Genomic DNA, 12,535 nt, shown 5'->3' on the forward strand with positions numbered 1-12,535 from the left:
GGTATATATGAAGTGCTTACGAGAAGAGCAGGCGGAGGACTACGAGGTGGAGGAAATTCTCATACTGTTACATTAGCTGAAAGAAAATGTTCATGTGGAAAGTGGAGCATGTACAAATATCCATGTTCACATGTTTTAGCTGTGTGTCAAGAAATTGCTGTACATTTTAGTGGTTTTGTGGATGATGCATATACAATTACAGCATATATGAATGCTTGGATCGGTAATTTCAATCCACTACCACATGAAGATTATTGGATGCATACACGTATGTTCAAATGCATGCCTGATCATCATCGTTTGAGACCGAAGCAGAAAGGTAGACCAAAGTCAACGAGACTACGAAATGAGATGGATGATAGGCAAATAAGAAATAAGAATCACTGTGGTATTTGTAGGGAACAGGGTCATGATCGTCGTCGCTGTCCTAGGATAGTTCAACATACTTCAACTTCAAGCAGCGAAAGAAATTGAAAGCTTTGAAAATTTATTTTTGTCATTGTTTTATGAATTACTGCGAGATTGTATTTGAATTTACGTGTGTAATATGTTGGGATGAACTGAATTTTGTGTTTAAGTTGTATTGTGTGATAATATTATATTTTAAAAAAAAAAATTAAAATATTATCTTATTTTTTTTAATATATCTGTGATAATTTTGCTTGAGGCAGCGTATTATGGCTTACGATCCACGATATCCCGGTCCTCGAGATAGCAGTATTCTTACATTGCAGGAGCATCATCGATCGCAGACTATTTTAGATGGCGGCGTAAGCATTACAATCTTTTTTACTCTTTAAATTTTTATTTTAAAAATCATATACATTATCTAATTATTATATTTTATTACAGGAGTCCAGACATCTTCGTCTACGACGATCCGATGCAGATTTCTGGAGGACAGAGGATATCCCACGTAGAGTGTTAGATTATTTACGATATCTGGGATTTTATGGAGTATATCGGATCGGTCGTATACAGATGGACGTTGGTCTTATTACTGCTTTGCTTGAGAGATGGCGTCCAGAGACACACACATTTCATCTTCCATTTGGTGAGGCGACCATCACTTTACAGGATGTCAGCATCCTTACTGGACTACCAGTTGATGGAGATCCAGTTACCGGAGTTGATCCCGCACTTACCATTCCGGAGTGGCAGGCTTTGTGCTTGCGATTGTTAGGGTTTGAGCCCGACGCACATTTTTTCGATCATTCACGACTCAGGATTGAGTGTTTGGATGATCGTTATCGTCATTTTCATATTGCGGATGATGCACCGGAGGAGATGGTGCAGCAGTATGTTAGGGGTCAGGTGCTGCGATTGTTAGGTGGTGTCCTGTTACCTGATACTTCATCGAATAAGATGAAGTTGATGTTTTTGCCATTATTAGAGGATTTAGACTTCGCTCGTCGACTCAGTTGGGGCAGTGCAGTACTAGCTTGTCTATACCGAGCTATGTGTCGGGGGGCCTATGCTGATCAGAGCGAGATTGGCGGTTATCTTGTATTATTGCAGGTACGTGAATTAAAATTTTAAATTTTTAATATTTAATTATATTTTACATTCGATATATCATTTATTTAATTTTTAAATTTTGCAGATTTGGGTATGGGAGCGTATGCCGACTATCAGTCCATTACGACGACAGTTGCTCGAGATGCCATCAGAGCAGCAGGATCCTGATGTTCCATTCAGACTAGACGGACCATTAGGATACAGGTATCGAAATATTTTTTTTTATTTAAATTTTATTATTTTAAATTTATTTAATATTAGTACATTGTGAAACAGATGGAACGTTGCATTCAACGTTCATCACGTATCGACAAGAGTGGCACGGGTTTATAGATGCCAGTTGGATACATTAGTTGATACATCTAGACGGGTAAATTTTAAATTTTTTACAAATATCAATTTACAGTATTCATAATCTATTATAATTTTATATTAATTTTTTTTATTTTAACTATATTATATCAGTTTTTGTGGAAGCCATATACAGATGGGATATTGGCTATACTGCCGCAAATGTGTACAGTTGGACACGACATATGGACTGCTAGGGTGCCACTTATTTGTTTTGATGTGGTAGAGTGGCATCTTCCCGATCGTGTCCTGCGGCAGTTTGGTCAGACTCAGGGCATTCCAGAGCAGTTTGATACCAGCCAGGGACTTCATCGTATTGATCGACGAGGGAGAGCTCGTATCGACTGGCGTATCAGACATGCACAGTACATCGATATTTGGGATGCACGTCGAGATCACATTGTTCATGGTGATCCTATTTTGAGAGGCCGTTCATATACTGATGACTACATGGCTTGGTTTTTTAGCATTACCGTGTGAGTCATTGGACAGTCTCAGTATGCAGTTTCTGGATACGAGGGCGAGAGTTCTACTGTACGTCTTTTGGTAAGATTACGAAAATTACTTCATATTATTTGTGTTATATTTTTGTTTTATATTGTACACTATACTGATTGTTTTATACTAACAGTTCTATTTTTATTTTATAGACTGATTCTGTGTCGGATCTTGTGTTGGACATTCGTCGTGCTTTATCTACGACTGATGAGGACGAGCGGATTCAGATACTGCGGGAGATGGAGAGAACAGGTTCCGGAGCATTGGAGGCGATTGGTGTTGATCCACATACCTGTGCGCCTTGGTATGGAGCAGTTCGGGCGCCAGATATGAGTTATACGCCGTCACCATATGCTTCACATATGCCATCACCGCATATTCCGCATATGTCATCATTCGATGCTGCACAGATGCCACCGCCTTTTCATCCACAGATGGCAGCGTCTTCTTCGTCCTACATCCCCCAGATGCCATCACCGGGTACCAGTTGGCCACATGAGTATGATACTTTTTTTTCAGGTCCATCCGTGTATCCAGATGAGAGAGTTATTCCTGAGCAGCATGATCCGACAGCATCAGTTATTCCTGAGCAGCATGATCAGCAGATCTCCTCCACTGATATAGGAGAGGAGCCATCACAGCAGGAGCAGCCGGCGAGGACCTTCCTGAGAAGGTCCAAGCGACCACGGGCGCCGCGACGTCCTTGTGGGACTTAGTCTTTGTTGTATTTGTATTTAGTATTTTTACATTTTTGTTGTACTATTTTTTTTTTTGTACGTTTGACATTTTTATTCTATTGAATAATATTAAATATTGATTTCATTTTATATTATTTAATTTTAAATGATTGGATATTATGATCGGTGCATATGGATACACATATTCGAACGTGTCTCAGAATATTAGGAGAGAAAATATTATGCTGAAAGGACTATAAAAATTATAACGTAAATAATAATATATCAAATGTTGCTTTTTGAATTGAATTTTAGAAAAAATAAATATTTTTTTAAGTAAAGGAAAGGAATACGTAATAGAATGCTAAAAAGATAAAAATGGAAGAAAACTGAAATTATAATTTTAAATGATAAAATTTTTAAAATCAATTTAAAAAAAATATCATAAAAAAATAATAAAATAATAATAAAATAAGAATTATAATTATAAATTTTAAAAAAATTTAATTTTAATTTAAATTAAAAATTATCATTTAAATTATTATTTAATTAAATTTATTTATTAAAGATTACAAATAGATAAGTAAAGAAATTTAAAAAAAAAATAAAAAAAGAAAACGCCATTCTCTCCCCTCCCCAAACCTCTTTTTTTCCTCCTTCTCCCTTCTCCCTTCTCCCTTCTCGATCTTCTCCTTCTTCCTTTACAAATTTAAGTAAAGAAAAAGAATACATAATATATCATAAAAATAGAAGAAAACTAAAATTTTATTTTTAAATTATAAAAATTATAAATTAAATTAAATAAATTGTTGCCCAGCTATGCAACCCAAGAGGGGGTGTGAATTGTGTTTTAAAAATTTTAAACTTAACTAATTACTTATGAAAAGTATTTGTCAAAAGCTTGATGAATGAGGAGAAGGACTTTAGTTCAAGATTAATTACCTAAAGCAAGAATGCAAGGATATAATGAAGAATTAAAGAGAAACAATAAAGCACACCACAAACACAAGAATTTATAGTGGTTCGGTGCCAACCTTGCACCTACATCCACTCCCCAAGCTCCTACTTGGGAATTCCAAACCACTATACTTGTATGCAACCCGAATACAAATGTCGGAAACTCTGACACTAGCTATCCCAAGCTAGTCCACTTATTTCTCCCTTGTTTTTCACCTTTTCAAACCTTTTATAGCTTTAAGAAACAAAGGAAAACATTCTAGGCAGAAAAAGAGCCGTTAGATCACTTAAAGTGAGTATTAAAAGCAACTAAAACGGGCTAAAAACTAGCCGTTGCGGACAATTCCCGTCGCAGGGGTCGACTCATGAGTCGACTCATGCTTCAGGAGTCGACTCATGAGTCGACCTCTGTTACAACAGCCAGAAATGTGGGTTTCTGAATTTTTTGGCCCAAACCAGCAGAGGTCGACTCATGAGTCGACTCACAGGTCGTGCCAAGCCAGAAAACCAGCGTGCCAATAGGAATTTCAGCGTGCCAAGCAGCTCATTGTGCCATCATGCCAAGCCAGAAAACCAGCGTGCCAATCAGGATTTTGGTAAAATTATGTTTTTGCCCCTGAAGAGCATAAAGACTTTTTCAAATAAAAAATATTTGTATCCCTTCAATCTGCTTTGTAATCATCAAAATCAATCTAGGAGCAACATAAATATATCATAAAAATAGTAAATAAAAGAGAAAAAATGGTAATAAAATAGAAATTATAATTTAAAATAAAAAATTAACTTTAATTTAAATTAAGAATTATCATTCAAATTACTATCCTCATTAAAAAATTTAATAAATTAAAAAAAAAATAATTAAACAAATTATGAAAAAAATTTAAAAAAAATTTAAGAAAAAAAAAATAATAAAAAAATGTCGAAGGGAACGGCGTTTTCTCCTTTCCTCCCTTCTTCTCTCCTTCTCCCTCTTCTCCTTTCTCCCTCTTCTCCCTTCTCCGGCATCTCTCCTACAGCACCGCGGTGAACTGCCTCCTCTCTCTCTCTTCCTCTCTCTCCCTCTTTTTAAAAAATTTTAAAAATAAAAATTACCAAAAAGAAAGTCAACGGGTCGACTCACAGAGTGTGGCAGCCAAAAATTTTGCGTGCCGTTAAAATTTTTTAGCCATGAGTCGATTCATGGGGTCGACAGAAAAATATAAATCTATTTTTCTTAGAAAATACGCTTTCAAAAATATTGAAATTGCCTCTAATAGATTACACATCTTTTGTTCTTGCTTTTGAGACTTCAGAATCATATCTGATAAAATTATGATTTTTTTTCTTCATTTTTTAACTTTTTAATGTATTTATTTTTTGATCAAAATTTAATTCAAATTAAAATTTTTTAAGTCACATTTATAAAATACCCGAAAAATTAAATTGTAATTAATTTAATTATTACATTTTATTCTTTTATGAAATATTTTTTTTTATAACTTTTATAATTTTTATTTTTATTTTTATTTTTCTTCCACTTTTATTTTTTTGACATTCTATTACGTATTTTTTTCTTTATTTAAAATATTTTTTAAATATTAATGTTTAAATTAATTTAGTTATTTAAAATATTATTTTTAATTTCAATTATAATTTTAATTCTTATTTCTTAAAATTAAAAATTACAAACTTTGTTCTTCAATTACAATTAGAATTTCTATTTTTTTTCAATTCTTTATCTTTTTATGAAATTTTTTTAGGCGATTTTTATATTTTATTTAGAAAATTTTTTAATTAAATTAATTTTAATTTGAGAAATTAATTTTAAAAAATATTTCTATTTCACTTAATCTTTAAAATTTTATTTTTTTAAAATTTTAAATTTATAATTCTTATTTTTTCTGACTTTTTACAAATTTTAACTTCTTAACTTTTTAACTTTTCATCATTTCTTAACTTATTAATGTATTTTTTTTATCAAAATTTAATTCAAATTTAATTTTTTTAAGTCACATTTATAAAATACCCTAAAAATAAAATTATATTTAATTTAATTTAATTTTATTCTTTAGCATTCTATTACGTATTCTTTTCTTTTAATTAAAAAAATATTATTTTTTCTAAAGTTCAGTTTATAATTTTTTTTTCCATATTTTTTCTCATTTTTTAACTTTACACTGTATTTTTTTATCAAAATTTAATTTAAATTTAAATTTTTATTTTCCTCCCATTTTTTTTTCTTCATTTAAATTATTTTTTTAAATAATAATGTTTAATTTAATTTAATTATTTAAAATATTATTTTTAATTTCAATTACAATTTTAATTCTTATTTCTTAAATTTAAAAATTATAAACTTTGTTCTTCAATTACAATTATAATTTCTATTTTTTTTCAATTCTTTATCTTTTTATGAAATTTTTTTAGGCTATTTTTAAATTTTATTTGAAAAATATTTCAATTAATTTAATTTTAATTTTACAAAATATATTTAAATTTTTTTTTATTTCAATTAAATTTTATAATTTTTTTTAAACATTTTAATTTATAATTCTTATTTTTGGTGACTTCTTAAAAATTTTCACTTTCTAACTTTTCCTCATTTCTTTAACTTTTTAATGTATTTCTTTTTTATCAAAATTTAATTCAAATTTAATTTTTTTAAGTCACATTGATAAAATACCCTAACAAAAAAATTATAATTAATTTAATTTAATTTTATTCTTTTATGATATATTTTTTCAAATCTTTATATTTTAAATTTCATTCAAAATTAAAATTTTAATTTATTTACTAATTTCAAATTTTAAAAAACAAAATTTTCTAATTTTCCATTCAAAATGGCGTTTTATATTTAAATTAATTTAGTTATTTAAAATATAATTTTTGATTTCATTTATAATTATAATTCTTATTTCTTAAAATTAAAAATTAAAAAATTTTTAAGACAAATATTTCGAATGATGTTTTTCAATTAAATTTAAAATTTTTATTTCTTTCATATTTCTTTCTCTTTTTTTTATTTTCTATGATAATTTTTTTTTTCTTATGATTTTTTAAATTAATTACAAATTAAAATCTTTATATTTTAAATTTCAATCCAAATTAATTTTTTAATTTATTTACTAATTCTAAAGTTTAAAAAACAAAATTTTTCATTTTCCCACGATTTTTTCCGGTGGAAAAATTGAAAAACGCTATTTTGAATGGCGTTTTTAAAAACGCCATTCAAAATGGCGTTTTTAAAGACGCCATTCAAAATGGCGTTTCTTGATGTTTTTTTTTCTTCGGACGATGCCAGCGTGAAAATAGGGGCTGACGTGGAAGGAAAAAAAACACCATTCAAAATGACGTTTTTCCCATTTACATTAATTTGATAAATAAATTTCATTTTGATATATTTTAATAAAAAAGTTTTTTTTTCATATTATTTGAGAAAAGAACTCCAAAATCCTGCGTCAAAGTCCTCCACAGCCACCAGCCATTCGCCCTTGTTACTTTATGAGCTGGACCGCGAGCTACACTCCCAACATCACCAACCTCTTTGATCGTTTTGAGACTGCCGCTTTCCTCGCTTAGCGTGGGATTCAGCGATCATTCTCTGACTTCTTTTTATTCTTTTTTGTTTCCATCGAGAAAGGTTCGATGGGAGGATATCGAGGTGAAGCTTTTATTCTTCATCGTCGGCGGTAGTGGAATGTATTTCCGGGCCAATTCATTGTGATATCCTCGATAGATTTGGATGCATTTTTCAAGTTGCCATTTGACGAACAAGACAAGGAGAGCTACCGGGGGGGAGTTGGTAATTGGATCCGATTCTTTTGATGCGGAAACTTTTTTTTTCCTTTTTTGGGTACGTAGATTATGGGAGGAGCTCATCCCAAGCATCGCAATATGAAAATAATTTAGCTTCCTCTCTCGATACAACCTGTTGGGTGTTGTGGATTAGCCATGGAGTGGAATCAACAGCCCAATAAATTGCCCCGTCATTGTTGTATCACGACTTGAAGCCACGTTGGACTATTCTATCTCCACAGGCGGTAAGCCAAATTAGTTTTCTGAAAAAGTTGGAGCAAAATTAATTAGACTCATAAAATAAATAGTTAAGAAGATGCATATTGGGGCTGTTATGCGGATCCCTCCTCAATCAACATCATGTACAGTTTATGGGACGAGAAAATCTGAAAATTTACCTGACTAGTTGAATTTCTCCTCTTCCCAACTACCGAATCGGTTTTTTTTTTTGAGCAATATTTTTATAAAAAATATTTTTTTAATAGAAATTTTTTTAAAAAATATTGATGAGCAAGCACTAGACGAGTCTAAGAGTTAAAATAAGTTGAAATAGATAAAACTCAAATTAAATTTTTTTTTTTTTTTGTATACTCTCCTAAATATGTTAAGTTGGATGAATATTCTCATCAAGTTGCTCTTTGTATGTATATTTTTGCATGTCTATCCATTAAGAGTATTTTAGCCATTTTAATTTTAAACCTTCAATTTTTCAATGGTGTTAGATGGCATAAGTACAAATACAAAAAGAAAAAAATAAGGACACACATATAAAATAAGTATTTTATGAAAATATACAAGCAAATATCAATTTTAGGAGGATTCATGCAAATTCTAATATTTGGGAGGTATGTAAGCAAAAAACCCTAAACTTTAAGTTATTAAATCTTTGACAAAAAATCAAAGATTTATTGTTTAGTGTTTACTTAATTCCATTCTGCAGCATATACAAGAAATCAGTTTTTTTTAATATATTCATATCATAATATTATCTGCAAGTTGAATTAGTGACTTGAACAACCAGGTAGACCTTAACATGAGTTCAATAACTATCTTGAATCCTTAGTTACTTCTGTGTCACTTGCAATCTCTATATAGTAATTTGTATTCCTATTCTTATAATTATATAATTAATATTAATTTTTATTGTTTAATTTTGCTAATATTCGATTTGTATCTGAACAACATATGCTTATATGAGGATCCGTGTAGATATATGTTTAATCCCACATCGACAATGTACTAAATAAATCTTGATACTTATATAAGGCCAAGAAGCCGAAATAATATTTTTTTCACTCTACCATTTTTAAGTGAAGTTCTGGATCATTATAGCTTATATTCATATTTGCACAAAATGTATAGATATAAATAATATCTGATATATATCTAAATTCATTTAGAATAAATATAGATATGCTTAATATATGATTCATAACCATATCTATTAAGAACTAGCATAGATTCTAATTTTGATATGCATTTAATATTCATACTACCTTTTATATTTATAAAAAAATAAATATAAATATGGATACACTAGTATTTGCTTATTGAATCGGTTTTTTTTTTTTGGTAGAATATTAAATTGGTTTTGAGACCTACCTAACATTCATAGTTTTCAAGTCATGCAAGCACTAGGAATAAACAAGGTAGAGGATGGACAATGGCCTGTGCATTGCCTTGACTAACATTGATTCTCTACTTTATTGCATTGGTACATGATTGATCCGTGTATTGCTCGGCCCTAGGGTGCTACCACCCATCTTTTTCGGGTCATTATGTCTCCCTAGTCCCTAGACCTATGTGCCGGCACTGCTATAGATTTCTTAAGTTACCACCACTTTCATTGTTGACTTGTTTAACCATAGGAAGGGCAGGTGGAATAGCCCAATGTGGTAAACATCAATGGGGACAATAAGTAATTAACAAAGCAATGCTAACTCAAAAAAACCACTAAAAAAATGTTATCTTTCGAAAATAGTTTGTTCATCAAATGACACACTTCATGGTATCAATTCAAAGGAAGCAACGAGGATAAGCCACAGTAGTTGAATGATTTTTGAGTAATATTTTTTTTGGTAAGTAATGCCACTAAACCTCATGGCCACGTGTCTGGAGATCGATTAGGAGCCTTAACGAACACTAGGCACTCACGATAGAACCTACAGAGAAAGTCCATTTCAGAGTATGTCTGATTCATCTTGCCGTGAGGCGATCAAAGATAAATTATTGATCTTAACTATATAGATAGTGTGAGTCAGGTTCGTATCCACGAGGATCGTGGGCTGAATTACGTTCGAGTACTATAATTAAAAAATAACTGAAATTAATTAATCAACTAAAATAATGCTAACAAAAGTTAAAGTAAATTAGATGCTTTCAGAGAAGTAGTTCAAGAATTAAGAAGATGTCTCGAGATTTCACTTGGTTACTAAACAGACAGTTAATACCCTCTTTCTATGCAATGAATCTATATGTCACCTATCAAGATATAACCTATCTGGCAGAAACACGACCCGTACTTGTTAGATCACGACCCGTCCCTCTGGAGTATAGGCTAGTCAAGATGAGATGCATACAAGGTAACTAAAAAGAGCATAAAAAAATATATATTTAATAGCAAATCTTTTATTTTATAGAAAGGAGAAGTACAAAAGTAAATAAAATAATAAAAATACTACTTGTTACAAGTACTTCAGGGATTTTTCAAGAACTAAAAAAATTTAACCGGCCATGGAACTTTTGCTTGCTGACATCTTGGGGTTAAGGAGATTTTTGGACAGCAACTGGAAGATGGTTGACAGCAACAGAATGAGGGAAGATGATGTCAAGAAGAGAGAAATTTTGGTGTGGACAAGGATGGTTTCGGTGTGGAAAAGGATGGTGGAGGTGTTTGAGTGTTTGGATGGCTAGGCTAGATGAGGTATGGAGAAGGATGGTGGAAATGGTTTTAGGTGGAAGAAAAAGATCGTCGGCTCCTCTTCCCCTCCTTCACTCCCGTGGTTTTCATTTTATTAAAACTCCAAATCACATCCCTGTAGCATCTGTTCCATAGTTTCCACGTCGTTCTACAGCTCCCGCGCTGTTCCACCCACTTCACAATGCCTCCGCGTGCGTTTGTTCCGCCCATTTCAAAGCCTCCGCGTGCGTTTGTTCCGTTCGTTTCAAAGCCGCATAACACCTGCGCGTAAACCAGTTCCCGCTTCCAGCAGTCCTCCTTTCCGCGTAAAACACCATGTCATGCCCGTCTGTGCGTAAAATGCCGCATGCCATGCCACATTTAGCCCTTCCCAAAACGTACTTGCATTCCACTTTTTCTTCAAATGTAGTGTTGCTGATGCCTTCACGTTGCCTTATCCTTCACGTGGACTCTTTGCATGGCATGCCTCCATAGTACACTCATTAATTTAGTGATCCACCAACGTCCCAGCTTATAATTTCATGCAAACCAAAACTTTGCTCTCTCTCTTCACATGCATAAGATTGCCAAATCATGCCCATGCAAACCTTCACGCAACCCATTTCTTCCGTGGTCCAGCACATTTCGCATGGAATACACAGTTCGTTCCCCACCTGCACTCCTCTTGCTTGGACTTGGATTCCAACTCAAACTTCATCTTTTGGGCTTGATTAAATACACTTGAAGAGAATATTTGAATATGGTAGACTTAATTATCTGAAATTAACATAGCAAGCATCAAACTCCCAATATTAAATATCAATTAACATTTAATTTAATACTATTTATATTAATTTACTGTAGTTATCACATCCTCCAACTTGAACTTTGCTCGTCTTCGAGTAAAGAAGATAAATTAGCAATGTGTACTAACTCAACCTTGAATTAAAAGTATCTTAGACATCCTTGAAGGTGATTGATATCCGATCAAACTATTAAAGTGGTACTTCATCGGATTACTAATTCAACTCAGTTAGTGGTTGAGTATTAGCTATAGAAATTTTTAAAAATCTTCTTTCACCAACTCTCCACTTCACTCTTAAAGTTTTCTAACTTGATGTGAGCTGAGTTTATTGTCTTTTTACAATTTAGTCTCCTTATTATCTATTATTTTTTAATATATATATATATATATATATTTAATTATTTATTTATTTATTTTTTTTGTTATTATTTTTTTAAAATTTTTTTCAAAAAGAACCCAATGCAATGCCTTAATCCTTTAAGCTTTCTAATTGATTCCTGTAGCGAGCTTTTGACCAATGACTCCCAAATCAGTTGACTTTAGGATATTAGATGTTGGTGCAAAAATCTGCTTACGCCGGAGAAGCTGGAGTCGGGGAAGTCGCAGTCGCCGCCGGGACCTGCAAAGGAAGTCTAAACCGGAGGTGGGGTTGCTCCGGCAAGACCCTCCGACGCTCAAGTCAGTTCTCTGCCTCAACAAGAATGGAGTGCTCGAACGGAGAATTTAGCAGAGTTTTGAGATAAGAAATGAGCTTATAGAATAACGTATCTGAGTCCCCCTTTTATAGGAGGAGGAAGCAACGGATTGATGGCGACGTTTGTAACCGTCTGGCAGTGGACTGCCCAGGGTCAGGTGGAGTTTTCTGCGAAGTGTAGTGGGACGGACCCGTGGCTATCGCTGGGGCGTACCACGTGGAGTCTGCCGCGTGAAGTGGGGCGGCGTTTGTCGTCGTGACTTGCCGGTGGATGGGAGAATCGCGCAGTATCCGTTGCAGGAGGTGGGGCAGGATCGTGGTCGTTTATCATGGCTGGTCAGGTAATAATGGAGCCGCGTGGG

At 32.6% G+C, this 12,535-nt stretch overlaps 1 protein-coding gene across 1 annotated transcript; it reads left to right on the forward strand.

The window, feature by feature from the left end:
• The first annotated feature begins 857 nt into the window (after nucleotides 1-857).
• LOC140854487 (serine/threonine-protein phosphatase 7 long form homolog) lies at nucleotides 858-9,661 on the forward strand. Its single transcript, XM_073250429.1, has 4 exons — nucleotides 858-1,518; nucleotides 1,604-1,722; nucleotides 1,795-1,888; nucleotides 9,644-9,661. The coding sequence occupies exons 1-4, from the start codon at nucleotides 982-984 to the stop codon at nucleotides 9,659-9,661; spliced, it is 768 nt and encodes a 255-aa protein (XP_073106530.1). The 5' UTR covers nucleotides 858-981.
• The last annotated feature ends 2,874 nt before the right edge of the window (nucleotides 9,662-12,535 follow it).

The sequence above is a fragment of the Elaeis guineensis genome, unplaced genomic scaffold (genome assembly GCF_000442705.2).
Source record: "Elaeis guineensis isolate ETL-2024a unplaced genomic scaffold, EG11 Super_Scaffold_31900, whole genome shotgun sequence".
Lineage (NCBI taxonomy): Eukaryota > Viridiplantae > Streptophyta > Magnoliopsida > Arecales > Arecaceae > Elaeis > Elaeis guineensis.